The 25,909-nt window shown below is 40.6% G+C and overlaps 1 protein-coding gene across 1 annotated transcript; it reads right to left on the reverse strand.

Moving 5' to 3' along the window:
• Nucleotides 1–2,298: 2,298 nt before the first annotated feature.
• Nucleotides 2,299–25,519, reverse strand: LOC310931663 (NUAK family SNF1-like kinase 1). The gene is made up of 7 exons (XM_083894886.1): nt 25,193–25,519; nt 16,841–16,961; nt 15,069–15,220; nt 12,271–12,336; nt 8,027–8,146; nt 7,059–7,191; nt 2,299–5,950 (listed from the first exon to the last, which is right to left on the reverse strand). Exons 1-7 carry the CDS (start codon nt 25,496–25,498, stop codon nt 4,803–4,805), a joined length of 2,046 nt encoding a protein of 681 aa, XP_083751012.1. The 5' UTR covers nt 25,499–25,519; the 3' UTR covers nt 2,299–4,802.
• Nucleotides 25,520–25,909: the final 390 nt, after the last annotated feature.

A 25,909-nucleotide genomic window follows, 5' to 3' on the forward strand; every position in this document is an offset into this window, starting at 1 on the left:
CCTGCTGCAAACTAGACTGACTACAAAGGTGCCAGAGAACTAAAATGCGCAACCACTATAACCCATCCGGTTACATAAGCTATACCTTCTGATGGCTTTTTCAGGCCTTAAATCAACATCAGTTTGTCTGTGTCTTGACAACATTGTGTCACATCGAAAACTGAAGCTTCGTCTTTGATCATGCAGCTCATAACCATAATAAAGTTAAAATTTTTATGTAAATAAAAACGATTCATTCCATCGTGCCATCAAATGTTTCCTTTCATTACAGTAAACTGTTGCATTTGCAACTACAGCAATTGGCCACAAGATGACACTGTTGCTCGTTCATTTGCTGTACACTTGACTTATGAGTGGGTGCTCCAGAGCAGGTGCTCTGTTATCACATCCAGTAATAATTCATTATCACTGGTAGCTAAACGCTTCTGGATGATGTCTTCAGAAAGTGAAAAGTCCATCTCTTGGAGTTTCTGTCAGTGTCGTCTTTCAGCGTGTCACATGATGATCGCTAATAGTACATCAGTAAATACTAATAACAACTGATAATCCAGCCATATTCAAAACAAGGCAGGAAACTCTTACTTTGAGCATGTTATTCTGTATTCTTCGATTGAGGTATCCTCTCAATCCTTCAAAATCGACTTAAACTCCCCCACAGAGATCACTCTGTGAGTGATTCCACGTCAAGGGAGAGCAGCATATGTAAAAGCTCTTGCGTACATACAAGGATGGTCATTTAGCACTGGCATACAGATACACAGTGATGTGTGAGTCTAACTTATTCAGATCCTGCATTTTGTTGTGGAAACGCTCTCGAAGATGAAGGAAGACCCCGAGCATGGGGAGACCTTAACATTTATACCTGAGGAACACCTTTCATCTTCGACCACTCGTGTGTTGATTGACCATTTCTTTGAAGAAGATAAAACCTTGACGGCCGGCAGAAGTCTCAGTTTCATTCTTCACCAGCAGCAGAGGGAATTTCAATTCATAAACAGCAAAGAGCAATTGTATTTGTTCCTAAAAAAAGAAACCCTCATCTTGGAGAGGTTTTCAACATGTATTCCGCAGGACAGCGTCTGGTCAATGATGATACCTAAATACTTGTATGATGTGTTTATTTTTTCACACTAACAGTCAGTCAACGGTGTGCACTATATGTATGAGGTCAATGGGCCTAAATGTTTGTTGTTATGTAAGTCTTTGGTATCCGGGTGACTGACGTGAGTTAACTTCTGTTTCCATCGGACATCTGCTCTGGACCTCATCAACTTATGGCCAAACGAACAAAGTGCTTGTCTATAAACAGTCCTAACATTAACATTAAAGTCATTAGACCTTAAATGAGTTAAAAACCCTTATATGTGGGTGGTATAAAGTAATGCCTCTGTTTACATAAGCCATACCAGACTTTTCTACATCCAAACATCTATAGACTTGGTGAGCTTTGCTTACTTTCATCTGAGCACTGTGAAAACATGTTTGTCCCAAAAAAAAGGGCAGCTTTTCAGGGGAAACTATCTAAGAAAGACAAAACAAAAACATGTTTGAGGTTGGAGAATTTGGTCAATTCACATAGGGTAAAATGTACATTTTAAATGTTGGTATGAGTGAGTATAATTCACCTTCAGCCACTGCCATTAATGGCTTCTCTCCAGCCTGCGAAACATGAGGACTGTGGTGAGGAATGCATTTATCGTGGAAGCTGATGAAAGGAAACAAAAGGGGAAAGCATGTTGCCGCAATCAACTCCTCATTCCTCACACTTATTTCTGCACTATACTGGATATATTAATCCGTCTCCCTTTATACAAAATGATCAAACAAAAATCTTAATGTAACCTGACGAGAAGTGATTTTTTTTTTTTTATAAACACTGTGTCTGTTTTCCTTTTTCCAAATGCACTTTCATTTAAGAACATGACCTTGTAATGAAAACAGTCTGCAGGGTAAACACTGCTCCGTGTTTATGCAGACATCAGACTCTGCAAATGTTGCCTGAATTCATTGTGTCTTGCTCGGGGGCCAGAGAGGTAAAAAAAAAAAAAATACACATTAGAAGGATATTGGGATTCACATAATTTATTGACTTAAAAAAGAAAGAAAGAAAGAAAGAAAGAAAGAAAGAAAGAAAGAAAGAAAGAAAGAAAGAAAGAAAGAAAGAAAGAGTAAACAAAAGGAACAGGATACTTTTCTCACATCTGTTTAAATGCCCACAGCAGCACCAGTGATGTCACAGTAACGCAAAAGAAGCTACAGAGCACACTATAGTGCACACTATAATAGTACTGTGTGGTACAAATATACAGTATTCAATAATGCTGTGCAACCAGTAACACTCTACTTTAACCCAGTGGTTCTCAAACACTGGGTTGGGACCCACAGATGGGTCACAGGAGATTTTTTTGGGGCTGTACCCAAAGAAATGTGCAACATTTTCCCCAACCTTTGTTAGTTAAAATAACGATTATGTTCTAAATAGCATGACTAAAAGTTTGATATGAGGTGTTACAGTTTCTGCAGATTATGCACAAATCTGCCCTTGACACAACGTGTTTTGTGATTTGGGTGACGATAGTTTGCCATCTTTAAAAAAGTATAGAAAGTTTGGGGGGAACACTGCCTCTTCCTATTAAACATTCATAAGCAGCACAGGGTTTGAGTGTGATTTGTTCAGGTACCAGAGCACACATCTATCACATGTGAATTACATGCCACTTTATGTTATATAGCCATTGTTCCAACAAGTGAGCACAGAATTAAATGTCAAAGATTCATCTCTTGAGAATACATGAAACCAACACTGATGAAGACCTTTTGTCTTCAAATGAACCCAATTACCCAAATATTCAGATTAGTGTGTCACTGATTACAGCTGCTAACAAGATTCCCTTTTCCTCAAAACATCTCAAGGATCATGCACAGCAAACACGACTACACACTGTGGCGATACTCCTTAACCGAAGCTTGAGCTACTTTGTAAACTGCTTATTTCCCTGCACCATTGATAAAACCAGTGACTTAATGTCCCAGAAAACACAGGAGCTGTTAATCCACTGCTGCCTCCATCATTTAGATTCCATTGTGTTATTCAGTCATGTTGGTCTTTGGAAACCATTGGATCAGCAGTAGACCAGCAATTCCTTAACCCTGTGAAATATACTCAATGGACTTTGATGGATGTGTGTGGTTTCAAAAGTTACACACACGTTCCTGTTGGCGAAGGGACAGAAACATACAATAGCAACATGAACATTATGCTTAAGATATTGTATACTCAAGCCAACATGAGATTTTATTAGGTGAGACATTGTTTTTTCTGTTGCCTCCAGTCACTGCCATGTTATTATAAAGCTCATTCCTGCCAACCTCCAGCAGCTTTACAGCAAAGTACCTCATACATCCGCATTTAAAATGTCCTTATATCTGCATACAAGCACATTTCAGTGGATTCAACGTTTATGTTGTGCTTACACATGCTAAAGACAGTAAATGTGTTGAGTAGAAATATTGCAGTGAGTTCATGTCTTTGTCGTTGATTCACATACTCAAGATGGTGCTTAGTTACACTCAGTTTCATAAACCTTAATACCAACGTCATCAAACAATGATTTTTTAAGGCTCATCTGAACAGAAATCCGCTGTGAAATCCAAAATATTTGTTATGCGGCAGGTGAGGTTACTCTGAGACGTGATGCATGAGCTCCAGGTGACCACATCGTGCAACTCTAATATTGTCCTCCAGATATTAGCACATCAGAGACATCAGATAAGTCAAACAACCAAATGGTTGTGATGACACCAATTGGTCAGCTGGTGTCCACTCATATGAGCTGTACATTATTGTCTATTTTCTTCTAAACCGTAACCATAATTTACCAAAAATGTGATAATGAAGAAGACCCGAACTAGTGACTGCGACCATTGACTTTTCAGGAAAGTTTACCAACATTATTAATGAGAAGTTGAAGCTAACTTTGAAAGTTGAACCCAAAAACTTCAAATGGAGTTCCTTTAACAACCAGCAAAGTCGCCCCCTGGTGGCTATTTATTATAATTATACTTCCAGGTTTGTTACAGGGAGGAAACTATAGAACTGAGTACCTTTTTTTAGATATTATCTATGGTGACATCGCATCATGCAATTTTGACAGGAGTTGAAAGACTCCAACTTTGCATGTTTGACATAACATTGCATTTGATTCATAGTGATTGACTTAGGTAATTACGGTTTGCACGACAGACTTTGCTCACATTCTGTTTCACCTGTGCCATGAATGTTTTGCCTATTTTCCTACAAACGGGATCAGAAGACTTGAGACTAGCGATTGAAACCATTAACTTCTCAGGAAAATGTTTACCTATGTAATAAATCAAGTGAAAATGTTGTTATTTTAGCAACCACTGGAGTCGCCCCCTGGTGGCTATTCATTATAGTGTTGGTGGTGTCAGGTAGGAAACTGTCAGACATTTTTTTTTAGATATGGTCTATGGTGACAAACCCTAACCCTAACCCTATCATTGCATTTAATGTGACTGTGTGCATCACTAGCGTCATCCAAAGTAATTGACTTATGTAATAAGGTTTGCGGGAACAGAATTAACTCAAATTCAGTGTAAACACACAGTTAGAGTCTGTCAATTCTCCCACATTCAGGTGCCATTTCCACAACTCCACAGATGCTGGGTGATCACAGAAAAACATGCTCAGACTGGTGCTTTACATTGACCGTACAATGCTCAAGAGAGTTCATGTACTCAAGACTTTCTGATCGTCTCAGTAGAAGTGGATGTTTGTAAGGTTACGTCAGCATCCCTCTCTGTCTGTCTCTGTCTTCAGTGACACCGTCCACCTCAGCTCTCAGTGGCTCAAGCTCCTCCTCAGAGCTGCCTGCGCTGTGCTGCTTCCCCCGAGAGAAAATCCTGCGATGTGACTGGGCGCTGAGGTCCAGCAGGTCAAAGGAATCGGAGGAGAAGATGCTATCCTCACTCACCACGCTGGAGGGACGACTACGTCGGCCCTTGATGCCGGTGTGGAGGAGCTGCTGCAAAGCCTCAGGGAACAATGCAGGGGCTGCAGAGGGAGATGACAGGTGGTGGTCATCAGGAAGATCCAGGCTGCGTGAAAACTTGCCGTTACGTTTCAGAATACCCTTCCTTCGTCTTACTGCCTCTGTGCACATGGTGGGACTATCTTGTACTGCTGGGAGACAACTGTGCTGTTTGTAGGTACATGAATCTCCTGCAATGTTCTCTTTAACTCCGACTACAGAGCTCCTTCTTTCTGAGGCAGACTCCCCTCCATACATGTTCTTTAGTATGCCCTTTTTGGGCATTTTAGATGAGGGCTGACTGAATGTTGTGGGGGACGGCAGGCTGGCGGACAGCACCTCTGCATGAGTGAGGGCAAGTGCATGTGTCCGACAAGTCTGTGGAGAAGAACTACAGAGCTGGGAGGGAGAGTTTTCTTTAGGAGGACTGTGGAACACAGAGTCAAAGCTCCTTTGGGGTTTCAGAATCCCTTTGGGTTTCTTTCGTTCAAAAGTGGAAGTTACCACAGTAGAGGAGGCAGCTGTGGGACAAGCGCCACCACATGCTCCCTGTGCAGCCTGGGGAATTGCATTCTCCTTGCGTGACTTCCTGAGGCTCGACATTCCTCCTCCACATGTCCTCCCTCCACTCTTCAGAGGTAAGCTAAAGTAAAAGTGGTGGTGAGAGCGCAGGGCTGAGGACGGGTCAACGTTCATGTTGCTGGCAGTGGCGACCCGATTCTGCCAGTCGATGTAGCGAGCCAGCAGCGGGGAGGGGCACTCTTGGTGCGGAGGTGAAGGGCAGTCACACACACTCTCTTCATAACCCCAGTTCACCCACCAGTGGTTGGCTACGTCCTCTATCGTGGCTCTCTCGTCCACACACACCGTCAACAACCAGTCGATAAGAGCGCAGGCGTCTGGGGAGCAGAGATGAGTTATTTACAGCAACTGAACTCAATTTAACTCAACGCATTTAAAAGGACATTAGTGAGAACAATACACGAAGCAATTACGTCTGACTGGGCAGAGGACAGTAGGAACAGTTCACAACAAAGTTTATCCCGACCAAAAATAATTATGATACATATTTATGCTGGAATAATACAAAAAAACACACATAAAATCACTCTAAAACACACTGAAATCACCTGAACTTATATTTAGTTAAGAAAATTGGGTAAAACTTTACAATAAGGGTGCATTAATTAACATAATGCTCTTGTGAGTATTTACTAGCAGTTAATTCATGTACGAACTAACTATTTATTATTGTTATTCAGGTTAATTGAGTTATTCATATATTATTCAAGGGTCTATAAAGCTACTGTTAATGTCAGTTATAACTGTTATCTCACAGTTAAAATGGCATTAAAAGCGTAACTGTATTTTGTTATCTAACATTTATTAAAGGTTTCTGTGTCTGTGAAGTTAAAATAAACCCTGACACTTCATTTACATACACCATCACTAAATAAGCATACTTTACCTTTATTAATGCTCGCTGTGACCCTTATTCTTAAATGTAAAACATGCATTCCTTAACTATAATTAAGCATTACCCATGTTAACCTTTATTAATGTACATTCATTAAGACTAGCACTGGTTAGAAAATGCTTAATTATACTTAAGTAAAGCTTATTCATTACTCCCATTAATCATTATAGCTTTATAAACCCTTGAATACTTTATTAATTAACAACCTGAACATTATTAAATGTTTGGTTGAAATATTAAAAGTTAGTACATGCTTATTTCAGCATTTAATAACGTTAATTAATGTTCCCTTATAGTAAAGGGTTACCTTTTTTTTTTGAGTAGCAGATATGATATATTTTCGTAAACACAGCATTTTCACGCCACTCAAGTAAAATATTAATCATCTGAATGAAAACTTCACTACTATCAAGTAACCGAGTGCTTTTTATTGCGATGGTTGATTAAACTGTATATCACCATATCCACACATTCAACATTCTGATGAAAAGTGTACATACTCTGACACATGGACAGTGATGACAGCTTACCTGAGGGGGGGTTGGGTCTGTGATAGCGACCGTGGCTGATCTGCTCAGTGAGTGTGGTGTGACTGGCGCCATGAAACGGCATGCTGCTGTACACCAGAGCGTAGAGCAACACGCCCAGAGCCCAGCAGTCCACCTAGAGCACACGGAGACATGCAGATTAAAACTATATGCCAAATACACTTTATGCTTTTTGTTATGTTATCTTTCATTTTGAAGTTAGAGTGCCTGCTCCCGCATTGCATAGGGAGTTGTCAGTGGTATGCATTGTGGACCAAGCATCTACTGTATTATTATTGTTCAGCATATATTCTTCTTCTTCTTCTACTTTTTCTTCCTCATTGCTATGTATGTTCATTTTCATATGACAGCACTTGCAGTTTTTCTTAAAATCACCTAAAAGCGCACAGAGTTCTGGTCAAACCTCCCATTGACTCCCACGTTAATACTCTGCTTTGGAGATTTAAAAAAAATCAAGACGAGGGTGATTTTAAAACTGTAATTTCTGTCAATTCACACCCATTTTTCACACGTTTGAATGTGGGAGCTCCTGAAAACCTCCTGACGCTCACAAACAAACACATTTAATCTCTATCATCAACTGTTCTTGAACTAGGACAACTTTAAAACATGTTTCTTCCTCTGTTTTTCACTGGTTTTGGACACAGGTGTTTGGAAGGAGGAGGGGGGGCAGGGAGCGGGGGAATTAGGGAGGGGGTGGGGTTCAATGTACGCAACCGGATGTGCACGGACTAGTGCCCGAGCAGGAGGATCTGCTGTTCTGGAGAACCGATGTTTGCGTTACCGGACCGGGTTTAACAATAAAAAAAAGAGCTTACAATCTATAAATATAACATGTTTTTATGATAGTTGCATTGGTTTTGAGAGTTACCCTGTTGTAGTGTTATGGAAAAATCCATTATAATAACAGTATCTCATGTGAAAAGCAGTGAGGGCAGAGTGTGACCTACCTCTGGTCCCTGGTATGGCAGCCCTTTCACTATCTCTGGTGCAGCATAGAGAGGACTTCCACAGTAGGTCTGCAACAGAGAGCCCCGCTGGAAATGATTGGAGAGGCCAAAGTCAGCCAGCTGTGGAGCAAGAGAAAAAGAGGGCATTAGACACTGACAAACTATGATTAACTATGCTCCGTTTTTTTTTGCTGTCCTCATTTCTAGCTGTGTGTATTTATACGTAGGGACATTACTGAGTGTAATGGACAAAACAAATCCTTGCATAGAACATTAGCAAAAATAACTCATGCAGTATTCCAGGAGGATGTCGAAGGTACTATATGAAAACAAAATGAAGGCTGGCCAGAACTGATGCTGAAAAGAAAACAGGCAAAACAACCCTGCAACCTAGCGTAATAAAGGCTTTAATTTTACATACATAAAACCTGCTAAAACAGTACATGTTACAGCCTACAGCTCATTAAAGAAACAGTTCAGATTTGTTCAGTGTTGTTCTATGCTGACTTTGCCAAGCACCCTGCTGTGAGGAGCCATTTCTGTGGCTGCCAGCAGGGACATCAGCAAAACTGATTTTTAGCCACTTAAGAGAAGGGCTCATCCAATAAAATGTATACCTTCTTAAGTGTATGAAATCCTAAGAATATGTTTGCTGTTTTTTCAAAACAGACAGCCTAATAATCTATCTGGAAACTGAATTTTGTACATACAGCGTACCCACACCAAAGTCCATAGTTAATATCAGCAATTTTACATGAGTTTATCAATCGGAAAAGGGTGGAGTGCTCTCTTGGAGTGCATTTGTCCGTATTTGACGATAATTAGCTGAATAATCGTGTATAACGTTCCGTTGTGGAGTTTTTGGATTATTTTATCCAATTACTGAGAGACAGTTTAATGCGAATCCTCTTTTTCTTCATAACAGGAACTTAAGCAATATCTAATTTTACCTTGTCTGCATTTTAGATCAGTACCGTAGCTATTAAGTTTGAAAAGATATTGTATTTTCATACTACACTTTCTCTCTCACCTCAGGGAAAAAAAAGCCCAGCATTGGTGACTATGTTTTGAGGAAGATCTGCACACCACAGCAAGTTACATAACCCTGGTAACAGACGTGAGGCAATGGTGGAGGGTGAGGGATTCAAAAAAACACCTAAGACACCTTTAACCCTGGTTATACTCTTCCCTCAAGGACCTATTTCACCAGACTGATGGAGAACAAATACCTAGGAGATATTCTGGGGCGTGAAGAGTGCCATAAAGGCCACCGACAGCAAAATTGCTCTCACCACTGATATATATATATAGTGCAGCCACTATAAGTGTAGCCACTGAAGCCTACCTGGGCATTACATGCCATTACAGACGACTGGGACACAAAGTCAGTCTGCCTTTATTTGATTGTATTTTCTATGTGAGTTGTTGGAAACAACATTTGTAAAAAGACAGTTTAAAGGAGACATATTATTCAAAATCAACTTTTTTAAAACCATTCACCTTTAATACTATTTGAGACTCTGGAGGCCCTATGAGTAGGCAAAGTGTGAAGATGACTCGCTCATGTTTTTGTGGTCCGTCTAAGCACAGGAGATATAACACGCGATGTTGACTTCCGCACTCATTAATTCCTGGAATTGTTGTCTCATGGAGCACCGCTTTGTCCCTAAAAAACGTGAGTGTGCAGGCGAGGGCATAGTATCCAGAAGAGTGGAAGTACGAGAAGTGTTCTATTCTTGGCTGCACCGTGCAGCACAGAGTTCTACACAAACTTCCAGCGTCAGAGGATTTACGTGTCCAGTGGATACATTTTAAATATGACGGCAATGTCATATGTCAATTCTGAACAGGGCTGTTTTGGCAGGGTGATTGAACAGCTATGGTGCTTCATCCTTATGGTATTTTGACCAAAGCAAGTCACATTTTCATTAGGACACCAGGGAACTAGGTTAACTTGTAGAAATAGTGTATAATATGTCTACTTAAATAATCGTTAGTTGCAGCCCTAGAATTCACTCCAACACTCACACTCCCCGCATTCCAGATTCATTTTCTCAGAGCATGGCACTCTGTGAAAAACAAATGAACAAGAAATTCAACAGTAACTCAAAGTGATTCCTTTGAAAGGAGCCAAAAATAGGTACAGTATGCCGAGCTTCTGCCAAACAAAGTGTGACCGGGGAAAGAGACGGGGGCCAAAAACATCAGGCTGCTCATTCTCACGTAGCGGAACAATCACTCACACACACACACACACACACACACACACACACACACACACACACACACACACACACACACACACACACACACACACACACACACACACACACACACACACACACACACACACACACACACACACTCTTCTCTATATCTGAAGAGATTATTACTGTAGCATGTGCAGCAGCTCACTATCGGCCCTGCTGGTGTTAAAAATACTCAATGTCACAGCTTTATTTCCATGGGGCAAAGGGACAGGGAAACAGCCGACTTCACAGATGGAGGATGACGCAGTGTTTACATAGAAGTCAACTCACAGTGGCAACGATAATGTGTAGAATGAGCTGTTTATACCTGCTACGTGCACTCCCTGCTCATCACTTCAGTGTTCTGGCAAACACTCGTTCTTCTAAACATATTAAAGAGTCCTGTGCACGTGTGTGGAAACTGTGGCGATCACTGCCCAAAGCCTCTGCTTAGTGATATTAATAAACCGTGGCTTCAGACTTGACCCACCACTTTAAAGGCCCATGTCTGGCTGTGCCTGCTTTTTTTTTTTTACCACAAGCCATTAAGCTGCTGTTATACGGCTCAAACGTGCACAGGCATAACACAGCGTCTTGATCGTTTCCTGCAGAATGTGCTGTTAAAGCTCAGCGTGGCGATCCTGAGGTCTGAGATGAAAGAGACGCCACAGAGTGCACATGTATATCAAAAAACCCTCCGATTGGTGCAAATGCCACTGGATTCCCTACATTCCCCCCTTTTGGCTGCACACACATCCCATATAAGGAGAGGAATATCCAAAAAAGGCAAAACAAATGACCCCTGGGGTCTTTTATTAGACCTGGCACTGTGTTTGTGCTGCTTCAATGTGCAACACATTAACATTAATGTGGGTATAAAGTGTTCCAGTGGATGTTCTGAATGTGCAAATGGATTGAGGCATTTTTACAGCATTACTAGCTGTACTATACATGAAGTGTCATCCCAGTGTGCTTATTATTACATAAGCAGTGGAAAAAGATTGTTTCCTTAAACACATCAGCCTGTGTGTCAGTAAAGATGTATGCTCATGTTTAAAGACAACAAGTGTTACCTGGAATCTGTGGATTATTCTTTGTACACAGTGATTTATTAGACCGACAACAATTTTGTTACGTTTTTTTTTTTTTTTAAAGGTACAGCGTGTAAAATAAAATATTTAAGAAGAGTACAATTACTGTACGGATTGTATTAATTGTTGTTTTTCATTATTATAGAAAGAGCCTTTTTTTTAAGTATCCAGGCCAGTTTTACAGTAGCTCACAATGGACAAACTAAACATCTTTTGAGTTTTGATTTGAGATGCAATGAAAATTCGTCCACAAAAACATATCGGCCGAAAATGGCCAAAAAAGGACTGTTCGTTTTTCGGCCGAAAGACTTTTATCACCGAAACAACACGACCGAAACAGGATGTTGCATGCACAGTGCAGGAGCGTTGTGCAGGAAAAAAGGCTTGTCTGTCTGAACCAGATGAGGGGCATGAACCTTGTTGTCTGATATGTTCGATGAGATCCTCTTAAATATTTTCAAAGATTCTTACTGGATTTATTTTTTGAATCATGAATATTAATCTATAATATATAATATACTATCATTGACAGATAAAAACACAGTCCCAGCTATAACAACAAAATTAGATTTAAAAAAAAATACAACAACGATGCTACGGTGTTTTTACGGATTTGGCCAACAATTTCCAGATCGGTGCATCCATAATTTTGATGCTAGACTGAAGGCTACATAGGTTCAATAACATAGTTGTAATAGAGGTGAGAGGCCATCCATGCATCTTATCAGAGCCAACAAACAGATTCCTTTCACTCTCACATTCGCTCCTATGGTCACTTTAGTCTGCACTTAACATAACCCTAATCTACAGGTCTCTGAACAGTCAAAAACAACCACTGATTGAATGGATACAATGACAATAGATACAATGTTTTGTATGTAGGCTCAGTTTGTGTTCATCTCACCTTTACATTGAAATCTTGGTCTAAAAGTATGTTCTCCAGTTTGAGGTCGCGGTGCACCACGCCATTCTGCAAGAGGGCAGAGAGACACACAAAAACGTAAACATGAAGGACGTAACCAGAGTATTTTGTATTTCATTTGTCATTTTAATATCCCAAACATTCTACTCAGGCCTCATGTTGTAGGTCCAAGTCTCCTCTCAGCCCATAAAACTGTTTCATCGCCATCAGGTATGAGAAAGTGCTTTGTTTGGGTTGATTCACAGTCATTTTCAAGAGTTAGCTGTAGGCAGGTGGACTTGCTTGAGTTAAGTTGAAGACAATTGACCTCATCCAAGAGTCTTCTTCAGTTCTAACAAAGTGATGGAAAAATCCAGGGATTTACAGGGCATTGCAGTTGTAGTCAGAACCTGGAATTCCTTCAATGGGAATGCCCCTGACCTCTGATTTCCAACTCAGAAACTCGGGAGAAACCTCACATATAGTGGCATTCCTGGATGGCTGTCACCATACAAACACTGCTTCTTTTATACACTTAACAGCCCGACTGTCATTTTTGTTTCAAAGTAAAACAGTAAAATACATACAGCGCTTTTCTATGATACAGTTCTCACGACTCGTCTCTACTCGACTCGATCGTACTCTGCTTGGTAGGCTATCAGGCACGTCGTCGTTTTCCATTTTACTCTACCTCCTCAATGTGGGCGTGGTTGTCATAGCACAGCTGCACGAAACTGCCATGACATCGTTTCACACTGTGCACGACACAAACACACAAACTAGTGACAGACAAATAAGTTGTTTTCAGTCTAACTGAATCATTAGAATCAGTTCATTAAAAAATCGTTCAGTAGTTCCTGCATGTCTGACACAGTCACTTAGAAATTTAAATGTTAATAAATGTTGGAGATTTACACATGATTTCAGGGATTTTTAAGTCCTTTTTAACTTTGATTCTAGTGTTGGACGTTGCGCTCATACATATAAAGTCCATATTTTTACAATAATTGAGAACTTTGAGAACGGCTGCAAGTTGTACATTTTAAATTGTTTACAACAGAGTCATGCATTCCTGTAAAATGAGGTAAGGGTAGAATTTAAGGTGAAGGATGCAGGATGCAACCTGGAATAGTCTTTTGGCAGATTCTGATGACGTCACATCCTTAAAACACAGCTCACTGAGCATCCTTTGTTAACTTTGAAAATAACAAAACATCTGTAGATACGTAAGTGTTTCGACCATGGAAGCAGAGTGACGCACAGAAACTTTGTACACTGCTGTCATTTCCCTCTCAAATCTCTTGGCTGATGTGCATGAATAGCCTTCTTTCTTTCAGTGGTTACATCCTCTACAGAGACTTTACTGTAAGTGGAGGAGATGAACCATGACTTTTTTTAAATGTTTTCTGCACTGTATGAAAGCCTGTGTCTGCATGTGTGTGTGTTGGAGGCAGAAACTAATTTCTGAGGAACTGGTTAAGTTTAGGGATTAAGATTTGAATTGTTGTTAGGTAAAGGTTAGGGAACATTAAGTGGTTATGACAAATCAGGGATAATGTATTGTTTAGGTTGGGTTATGGTTAGGTTGGGTTATGGTTAGGTTAGGTTTGATTGCCCAACCTTTAACAGCAATATACCTGTACGGCACACAGGAAGTGACTTGTTTCATGTCAAGACAAATATAAACAACAGTAACATTTTGTGGCAGCTGCATGACAGGACACATTTGAGGGGATGTTGAGCATATGTTGAGCATTTTTCACACAATATTTTAACTGTTATGTGCATCCTGTGCGTGACCTTCATCGCTGCACAAAGGCTGAACTGCAACTATTTAAATAGATAAACACTGACAGCCAGAGGGGTGTTATGGAGGTCTGATAGTATTGCTTGACAGAGTCTGCAGATAAAAGAAGGCAGCACACAAATAAAGTTATATCAGAGGCAGAACAATATAACAATCACCAAGGCGATGTACTGCAGCTTTAAAGCCACTTTAGACAAATCCAGGGAGAGGTGATTTAATAACTAATGCAGAGTTAATATTTAAGTATATATTTAAAATAAATTATTTTCATTCATCTCGAGAAGGCGTAATAATCCTTTCATGTTTCCTGCATAACTCAAAGGCATCAATTCAATAATTCATTCATGCCAGAACATTCATATCTATTTTGGGACGATTTTCAAGGGCAAAGGGGGGGGGGGGGTAATCCAACCTCACTGTGTGGAGGTCACATGATCATCTCTGTATTTAATGCTAAAATAAGAATTATAGTTCTGTCACATCCAACCCAGCTGACTGAAAAGGCACAGGTCCTCACCTCTACTCATGTTCTTCAGCTTTATTTACTTCATGTAACAAAGGAATCATTAAAACTAATTAATTTCCAGGTTTGAGAAACACTCAAGGACATTTTATGACATTTTATGGACCAAAGAAGTACTTGACTATGAAAACGATCATTATTTGCAGCTGTAATATGAACAGGATTCATGTATTTTACTTTGCCACGGTCTTAAAAAGGTAATTTAAACAATGTGTTAAATATGTCACTGTGTGCCCGCATAAAACAATCACAGTTTAACGTGTCCTTAACCCACAGAGATCTGAAAACTCTAGTCAAGTTTTTCTGACGAATTAGGATTAGGATTTAGTGGATTTAGCAGTTCCACATGTTTTGCTTGTGCACAGTTGAATTCCACAAGGAGAACGTGGCTGCGTGTGTGTGTGTGTTTGTGTGTGCGTGTGTGCGTGCGTGCATGCGTGCGTGTGTGTGCATGTGTGCACGTGTGCAAACCTTGTGGCAGTAGTGGACAGCAGAGGTGATTTGCCTGAAGATGCCTCTGGCTTCTGTCTCCGACAGTCTCCTCCTCTCCTGGATGTAATCGTACAGCTCTCCTCTGCTGGCGTACTCCATCACGATCACAATCTTATCCCGGCTCTCAAACACTGGACAGGACACAGGACAACAATACTGCATTAGGCAGATATGTGTATACAGTATGAGTGCTGTTGGGGGGGGGGGGTGCCATGTATTCTAATCAGATAACATTGAGAGTGTGGAAACAAACAGAGTGTGGAAACATATTTTTGCCGTGACTGAAAAAATATTTCCTTTCTATCTGATGAAATTCACAGAATTGCTTAACTTAACTGGTCTGTAATGGTCGCACGCACTCTGCAATCTGCATTTTTATCTGACATAAAAAAACACCTATGTATAAAGTAAATGAAAAGTCAAAAATCAGTATGATTAATGAGTCCACCTCTCATGATGATACAGGTATATTTATATTTATTTATAAAGACCAAAGTTCTTACAGTTTGTGTGAATATGCAACAGAAAGGAACACAAAAACAAATCATACATATTTACAATGATCTATTTTAAAATATACTCCAAACTCCAAAGCACCAACTCCCATAAAAAGGAATTGGCTGCTCCTAGGTTTATTTTTGCATCACTTAATAATCGGAGAGAGAATTAGTCTTCTCCTTTTTTTAGACTCTTGTTTACAGTTTGTGTATTTGTTGCAAAAATAACCAAAGAAAATAGGGATTTTAAAATACAACGCATGCCAACATGTGTAGTAGCGATGGGCGAAATTATTGAATCAATTATTTCAGTGATTACAAAAAGCCCTTCAGTTAATAAGACTATTATTAACTATATTAAAAACATATACAATGGATCTCATTAGCTGCTCCTCTTAGCTCAGCATTACATTCACTGGAGTTTGTCAGTTAAAGTGCGTCTTGTCAGTTTTGCAGGAACACAAACTGTGGTGAAGTTGGTTTGAAGAATATACAAACGGTTGAATCTAAGTCAATGAGTCAATGAGTGGAATAGCTGACTTGAAACTTACTTCATGTTGTATTTTCACATTTGTTTGTCTGTTTGTCTTTGGCCTGTGCACACCAGTGGGCACTGAATTAATATTTAGTGAACTTTGTGAGATTGGTCACTTTTTTTTCTGGACCTTTTCCTTTTCTGTCACAATATTAAACCCAACATCAACATGAAGAAGCTTTGGCTTTGTTTTAGTCCTTATGAGTATTTCTTAAAATCTATCATAGGACTGAAACAATTCCTTGATTCATGGATTATTAATCGATTACTAAATTAAGTATCAACTATTTTGATCATCGATTAATTGGTTTGAGTGTTTTAAATGTGAATTTCTTCTGGTTTATTTACTCCATATAACAAAGAACTCACTCACACTGAACATCGCACTTTCTCTGTTTGACAAACACTAATGTAGATTTTCTGTGGACGAAAGGATTACTGGATTATTCAAGAACATAATCGACAGATAACTCGATTATTAAAATAATCGTTAGTTTTTATTGCAGCTTCAAACTTAATTATAAAACTGAAAATTAAAAACATTTATTTGTATTGAAAGACCTTTCAAGGTCCACCTGCAGTACCGTCACAGCCTACACTTTGAGAATCGCTGGTATAGCTAATAAACGGATAAGTTATAATGAAAATACAGTAGCTGCAGCCACAGCTATGAGTAGAGCTGGTGCACCATGTGTGTGTGTGTGTGTTTGCAGTCTTACCCTCATGGAAGCGGATGATGTTTGTGTGTCTGAGCGAGGAGGTGATCTCGATCTCTCTCTGGATGTGAATTTTGTCCAGGTCATCAGTGATGCGCTCCTTGCGAATTGACTTGATTGCCACCTGTGAAAGAACAACAACATTATCTATGTGATCATCACATGGAACCTGATTATATACTATACTATATATACACTATTCAAAAGTTTGGGGTCACTGAGAAATGTCCTTATTTTTTAAGGAAAATCTCTTTTTTTTTCAATGAATATAACATTAAATGAATCAGAAATAAACTCTATACATTGTTAATGTGGTAAACAACTATTCTAGCTGCAAACGTCTGTTTTTAATGGAATATGTACATAGGTGTATAGAGGCCCATTTCCAGCAACCATCTCTCCAGTTTTGCTGGATCTTTTACGAAAGCAAAGTTTGAAGGTCAAAATTATTATTTTGAATAAAAATCATTATTTCTAATCTTGTCAATGTCTTGGCTATATTTTCTATTTATTTTGCAACTCTTTTGATGAATAAAAGTGTGACTTTTAATGGAAAACAAAAAAAATGTATAGATGACCCCAAACTTTTGAACCATAGTGTATATATATGTATATATCCACACACAGGCAAATAAAATATCTGGGTATTACATGTGATTATGTGAGCTTTAAAGGCTGGATGACAAGAGCAGTTGATCTGAACTTGCTCAAAGGCAGAAGGTTGACAGCTGCACTGTGTGTTCACACTCCTTAATCCCATCCAGGGAATGACTGTACCCCCCCATGTAGCTCCCCACACACAGAGACACACACACACTACATAAACTAATTCAAAAACAATAACAAAAGGAGTATGAGATGTGGTATAATGAGGAAATAGGATGCGAGGTGCTGATGAAGGCTGTCACTATTCAGAATTTGGACTTTTTCTCAGGGAAAAGGTCAAATTCCAGTTCAAAATATACATCTAATGGCCGTCAGCCATTAGATGTATATTTTTTTTTTACCATACCATAGAAATATTTAACAGAGGAGTCTGGTCCACAAACCCTGCCGCTGTTGTCAGTCCAGACACTGTGTCAGAGTCTGTGCTCCGGTCAAGGTGGACATACTGAACATATGTTTTAATTAACTTACGCTGAAGACAACTGCTGTACAAGTCACTAGTCACTCGTTTGTGTGTGTGTGTGTGTGTAAAACGTCACATAAAGTCGCCGCAGCTTCAAGCAGCTGTGCAGTGATGACTTCACCCACATTGAATAGGTACTTTTTTTTGTAGTGGAGATGCAACCAAACCGTGCCGTGCCGTGGCGAACCGAGCTGGTGGAAACACACCATTAGGCCACACGAAAATAGGACTTTTTAATTTTTAAAACGATCTCCTTAAACACGTCATTTTCTTCATCCACATGTAATGCCCAGAACGAGTATATACAAAATGGTATAGTACATATGACTTTGAGCTTTACTCGAACAAGTAAACATTACAATTACAAGTTATCATAAAGCGAAAAAGACCAAATAATCTCCAAACACAAGTGGAAGATGACGATGGCAGTGACAGCGAATGCAAGCAGAGGAGAGACTATGACATCATAGTTTTCCCAAAGTAGCATTTTTGGTTGTACACGTGAACACGCCCAGGGAGGCTTTTTGTGGTGCTTCCTAAAAGCATCAGCATCAGCATCAGCATCAGCCCATTTGAAGTCATTCTTGTGTGTTCCAGTAGAGGGTGCTGAGAGCCTTGGATCCATTTTGAATTCTAAGCAGTCAATTACATCACCAAAGCATGAACAAATCTGAGTCTAGTGTTAGCTGTTAGCTCCACCCTAATGAGGCGGCAGAAGAGTCATCACAGACAGGCATTGCAGTGAGTGTTCAACCTTACATGACTAATAGTAGGAGTTCCATTAATTGATTGTATGTATGTGTGTGGGTGGGGGTACTTTATTTTTAAAAAGTGACAGTCCTAATACTGACTGGTCTGTCATCCTCTACAGAGTTCCTATGGATGAGCAGACTTCTCTCAGGGGTCACGGCTCTGAAATTCTCAGCTGCTGGAAAGAAAACATCTCCAGACATCATAGGGCACGATTCACACACTCTATCAACTGCTACAGTTACGCAACACAGCATAAACACACTCCAGTGAACTCCCAGGATCTGACGTGACCTGACCTTCTATTGCTGTGCGAAGATAGACTTGTATATAGTGGGATGTCCACTGAAGAAAACTTATCATTTTTTTATGAGAAAATGTTTCCTAGTATCTCCGGAGTGATGTGGCTAAAAGTCTTAAAGTGGGTGCTGAGTCAGAGCGATAAGGCCTCTTGCATTCAGAAGTTGTCAGTTAAACAGCACATACTGTTTCTACACTTGGGAGCTATTATCGCTGTAGATGTTTGCCTGTTCAAGAACCCAAATGCCAATGCGAAAGGAAGAGTAAAGAGAAAACAGGAAACTGTTTAGGGGTAATTTAAGGGGTAGTTTAAGGGAAATTATACATAGTCAGTGTATGGGACACACACTTTAGTTTCCTGTTCCTGTTTTCAAGAAGTGTATTGTCAAAATTAGATTTCAAGTGGAAATTAAATTCTTAATTATATTGTCTCCCGTTATAAAAAAACAAAAATAATTTAGAGTAAAAAATAGAGAAAAAATTAAAGTGAAGTACACAAAAGGGAGTTTAAAAACCGGAGTTTAAGACAGCATGTACTTCTGAACTTCTGTACTTTCAGACTGAAATCACTTTTGCTCTTTGTTGTCCTCAGGATTGATGTAGAAGTATAGCTCTTACAAGCCCATTTCAAAATCATGAACTACCCTTTTATTGTGAGTAGAAAGTAGAAATTGTCTTTGACTGTCATTTTAAAGCCATGGACTTGGCATTGAAGTGAGACCAGCAGAGCACAGAGAAGAGACACACACTTGGGCATGGTTCCCCACCATAAAGGCATTAAGAGTATTTTTAAACGGGCATGTGTGTGGAGGTGTGCGTGATTTTTTTACCCCCTGCAAATATGCAGCATATGCGTCATGTCCAAGTGTGACCTGCAAATATCCTTTCTCACTAACAATGGGTTATTGTTCATCCGAATAATGTGCTCCGTGTGAGATAATGGCCAAAAAGCACAGAACTGTAACAGGATATGTAGAAAACATTGGGAAGCTAGATGTGAGTGTGTGTGTGAGCCATGCCGATGTCATCACATATTCTTTCACGTCATTACAGGATGTGGTTACTGTGCATGCTGTAATGGTACAGGCAATAACATGTATTATGTGTATATTTCGCACAAATAATAACAACATGACGTGTTGTCTTACAGCATGAATTTTGACTCTCTTGACTCGTTGTGGGTGTTTTGTGAGCGTGAGAAATGTCAAGTGGGGTCTTTTTGGGTGGTGGGCAGTCACTCGCTGACTTCCTGTCACATTATTCCCACAAACATTTTCACGCAAAAGCACAACACAGAGATGCACACACACAGAAAAAGTGTTATCCCCAAACCTCTACAATAACCCGTTAATGTCTAACCCTAACCCTAACAAAAACACATAAAAGTACACACAAGCACAAAAGTGTTTTGATATCTGAGTGAGGACACTTCATTGCATTAGCCCCTTAACCCAACCTTAATAATCCCAACTAAGTGCCTAACCCTAACCCAATTCTAATCCATAGAGTGGTCCTGTTGCACATATATGTTAGTTATGGAGGTCTACTTACATATATTAACTTGTTTTTATGGTCAAAAACCTGCTATTTTCTGCAAACGAGCCGATCAAAATCTCCCCTCACTGACGCTCGACTCAGCCACGATATTTCAGACATAAATCTCACCCCCAGAAGACAGACTGTGTTGTGATTGGCCAGCCAGCGTAGAGCCTTCCCAACTGTCTTGTGATTGGTCAATACCTGGAAGTCACATAATCAGCACAACTGCTCTCAGAAGCGCAGCTCCCCCCTCTGGAGCGGTGGATGCACTGCTACTCATTATCAAAACATTGTTTTGACAATGTTTAAAAATAGCTTATTTAAGACTCCCCACCGCAGTCCCTTTTATGACTTTGACCCAGAGTCAGACCCAGAGTCAGAAGACACTGTCGCTCGTGAAACACCTCCACAACGGACGTTATTCTTCTTCTGCGGTTCTATGTACGCAACCGGATGTGCCCGGACTATTGCCCGGAGCAGGAGGATCTGCTGTTCAGGAGAACTGCTGTTTACGTAACAAGAAGGGAGATCTCGCTGAGCCCGAGATTACAATAAAACACAGCGTTCTCAGCAATGGCTGAACTGTTTGTTTTGAACCTTCAGGGCTTCATAACGAGGTAATGACGCAGATACACAACAAAAAAACAGCGTTAATTGGAACTTCCGGTCTAGGTCTGCTTTAAACAAGAAATCACTGTGCTATTTTTAAATCACGTTATTTTCAAATAATGTATGGATTTAGGAACCAGGCAGCTACCTCTAAAGCTCACTCATGGACAAATAAATGATATGGATCTTATTGGCTAAATCTGGTCTTTAATTTGTGGTTTTATGGGGATTTATACTTTTGGCTGGGTGAGATAATTAGCTGGACTCGTGATAGCTGCTGCTGCTCCCAGCCAAGAAACAGAAACAGTCCAACACGTAAAACAAACCTAATAAAACATGTTTTACAGTTGATGTAGCTGTCCTGAATATGACTGGTGAGATCACATAGTGTGACTCTGTGTGCTCCCAGTGCACAGAGGCCAAGAAGGGGAAGGTGGAAGTGGATTACCTAATAAAATCTGCATCATCTTCAGTATGCCATCTTATCTTAATGTCAGTCGCTGTACTAAAGTCCATTGACAAAAACACATATTTTTACCTCACAGAACACTGGAGTTGTTGGTCCACTGCTGCCTCCAAATTCAACTTCAATTGTGTTATTTTGTGACTTTGGTCTTCACAGTACTTCATTTGGATTCACCAGAGTAACACAAACCTACCAAATGAGGCAGCAGTAGGCCAGCAACTCCTTGTGTCCCTGCTGCTAAAATTGGTGTGTGGGTTAGAAGGAGAGAATTTCACATTTTCTAAAAACATCTTAATTAAGATGACATAAAACACTTACTAATCTTACTTCTCGCTTAAAAACTGCCTCCTCCTCCTCCTCCTCCATATAACAGTCTCTTGGTCTTGTTTCCAAAAATAATGTCCGTTTTGTTTCAAAGAATCCTTGGTATGTGCTGGCTACGAGCTTAAGGAATTCAGTGGGCTATTTTCCCCTTGTCCCACACACACACACACACACACACACACACACACACACACACACACACACACACACACACACACACACACAGAGAGACAGCACAAATAATTCTGTCTGGATATTCTTCCATCTGTCTCCAACCTGTCCTCTGTTGTTTCCAACCTTTCTTGCAGACGGACAGCTCATAGTTACAGTGGAAGTATCCAGAGGAACTGTGCCAATGGGGTCTCAGCCTCGTTGTGCTCTTATCAGAGCTGAGAGAGGAAAGAAAGCCTGACAGTAGAACTTTAAAAAAAACATTTATTAAAACGAATCAGGCGCCACATTCTGGTTTTTACATTGTGGGTCCAGAAACTCAGCCAGCACACATCAGTCAGTTTCGATGAACAGTGTATGAAATGTGTCTGGTACCACTACACTAGGTGGCGAGGTGACCCCTTTCTGATTGTTATTGTTAGGGGGTTTTACAGTTCACCGATTACATTACTGACCAAAACAACCTTCGCTGGCGGCTAGTTGGTACTATGCTGACTTTCTGCCATCCATTAAAGCAGAACTATGCAACATTTTTACCACAATTTAACAGATTCTGAGTCATTGTGATAGTTAATAATGGGGGTGTTACCACTCCCCCTATTATCTTTTAGCCACCAAGCCCAGAGTCCTCAGAATCAGGAGGTCTTTCGAAGTATTGGGTCTTGTGAGGAACACAAATTGCTTCACGGCAAGATAGCGATGACGCTAATTTAGACTGTCACCATATCATGACAACATTGGACCTGGCTTTTGGCCAGAATAACCCAGAATTGATATACACAGAGGCATGCAAAAATAGATGCCAACCTGCATGGACATGGCTCCACGGCTTGTATTCGCCGGCTCAGTTGAAAAACAAATGCACATGGCCAGCAGAGGGGAAGGGAAGGGGAGGTGTCAGTGGTGAGTTTACATGTACGTCGAAAGTCCAATTTTAGTAAGACAACAATTTGGTCTTCTTATGGCCCTTTTCTACTATGGTCCTGCCTCGCCTCGGCATGGTTAAGGTTGCGTTTCCACTACAAAAATAGTACCTACTCAACTTGGGCGTAGTCATCACTGCACGGCTGCATGAAACTGTGGTGAGTTCATGTCGCGTGTAAGTCTCTTCCTGTGACGGCACTCTGACCAATCAGTGACCGGCAGTCTGGCGACGTCATCCATAGTACCGGCTCAGCGTGCTTGGAACCTCGCCAGAGCAGGTAATAAAAATGACCTGGTACCAGGTACTATGCTAGTGGAGACACAACTTAACCATACCGAGGCGAGGGGAGGCGAGTCGGTGGAAACACGCCATTAATGTCATGTAAACATGTTAGTCCGACTTAAATGGAGCTAGTCTTAGATGGACTAACATACCTGGATAATGAGATTCATAGTCCAATTATATATATATATATATATATATATATATATATATATATATATATATATATATATATGTACATGCTTAGTCAGACTGGAGTCAGACTTGGTGTTCTGTCCATGCACCAAATCTAACATTGTGTAAACATTCTAAGTGGGACCAGTGTGCTGGGCGAGTATGTTTCACTCAGACTCTCCTCTCTTCTCCCTGGAGGAGTCCTAGCCCTATTGTAGTAATTGTATCCCCTTGTTCGAGTGCTGAGTGAGTCAGAGCAAAGGCATTTCAGCCTGGCAGCGGGACAGGAAGCAAGAACACAACACAGTGATCCGTCATCTGCCCATGAGCTCATCACAAACACACAAACAAACACAGAAAGAGAGAGGCTGTCTGAAGATAAAGCATCAGCAACATAAAACACAGTGGAGAGCTAAGTCTATGAACTGATTTTGAGGAAAGGTTTGGAGTTAGAGCTAAAAAAATATATAGATAGAAAGATATATAGGTATATGGACGAGGATATGTGTTAACTTATAGAACTGGTATAGTTGTTCATGTTTGTAAGGTATAATGAAAGGTATAAAAGGATAATCAGACGTTCAGACGTTGTAATGCTGCAGGTCTGGAAAAATGTCGACTGCAGCTATTTCCGTACTCGTGAAAAGCAGGTATTATAAGGTTCAGATGAATACAGTCTGTCACGGTTAGGGTGGGAATCACAGGTTATTACCTCACGATACAATATGTGATACATGGTCCACCACGATATCAGTATTATCATGATGCAACAATTCTGTGATAATCAGTATACTGCAAGACAATCATACAACGATACATCACGATATCTGTCTACCTGAAGAAAACGAAATATCTGTGAAAAGTGCAGGATTTCTCTATTTATTCACAAGATAGAGAACGAAGTGCATAAAGTCTGAGTCTTTTCCACCATTATCCCGCGGTAAACTCCCTCTTCTTCTGCCAGGTAACTTTCCCTCAATCATTTTAGCGGTGCCACCACACCAGTGAACAGTTTACTTTAGAGCGCCTAATATTTGTTATTTAAAATATCGATATTTTCCCTGGCGTATTGATTATCGTATTGTACAAGGATGGTCACCAAAAAGCGATATTTTGACCCTCGCCTATTCATTTTCACTGAGTCTGCGTGAATTTAAAGTACATAGCAATCTTTCTGGAGTTTTACTGAGTAAATGAAAAAAATGTGAGGAACTATTCAGTGAAAACTTCTTCCTGCTCTTTTTTGAACATGTACATACAATTTGAGTTACTTATATTTTTGTATGTTTTGTGTTTATTTTGGAGAGGTATTTTCTACAGTTTTGTCATTCACCCATTCACACTCATATTTGATACCCAGTCAGAAAATAGCTTTAGTTCAAATAAATAACCCCCCAACAAGGCAATCAGAGATGGCAGACTTCACCTCACTCACGCAACAAGCCTCTGGTGGTCATATTGGCAAGTGTAAGTGTGGAAGCACAAACAAACAAACAAACAAACAAACAGACAGGACCACTAAAAACAATACTTCACTCTCACTCCGTAGGTGAAGTGACAATTCATGCATAAACAGCACATTTATAATTGATCTATGGGTCCCCCAAAACTCCCTTGAAACGCCCATGAACTACACCATGTACTGTGGAGCATCATCATGTTCAGCTGCAGCAGAAGCACACTCACCGTCTTCAGACTCGCCCTCTCCACCGCTCTCTTCACTTTGCCGTATGTGCCTTTGCCCAGAGTCTCCATCACCTCATAGCGGTGCTTCAAGTTGTGTTTGTGCTGGTGCTTCTTCACTTCCACGGGCTCGGATGTGGCGGCGACAGTCGCCTCCATTTTCTCCGGCTGTCTCCGTCTGTCCAGCCGCCGGGACAGTGACTCCTCCCGGGCTCGGTGGCCGTTAGACGAGGCGTTCTGGAGACAGCCGAGCTCGGAGCGGTCGCTGGAGTTCATTGTGCCTCTGCTGTCTGCTTCGCGTCTGCCCATCCTCTCTGCGCACAGTGCGCACCTGTCTGTCAGAAAAATCCTCTAAACTTTAAAGTTGCCCATAAAGAGCAACACACTGTTCTACTCTAATTAGATATGAACATTTTCCGTTTGAGCAGCGACACTGTTGTCCCCGACGTCTCCTCTTCACTGTCACAGCAGAAGCAGAAGCAGCAACAGGAGGGAAGGATGAGAACCACATGGTCCAGAGCGAAGGGTGGAGCCTCCTTCTCCTCATCATCATCATCATCATCATCATTCCACAGCAACATCCAGCCGGCAGAGCGTCACACGAACCACACACAAGCACACACTGTCACCACCGTGGAGCACGGAGAACATGGAGGAATGCGTGGAATGTCATGGCGAGGCAGGCAATCACACTAAATCCACCAGTCACTCACGTGTTCT

Source organism: Microchirus variegatus, assembly GCF_963457635.1.
Source record: "Microchirus variegatus genome assembly, chromosome: 9".
Taxonomy (NCBI): domain Eukaryota; kingdom Metazoa; phylum Chordata; class Actinopteri; order Pleuronectiformes; family Soleidae; genus Microchirus; species Microchirus variegatus.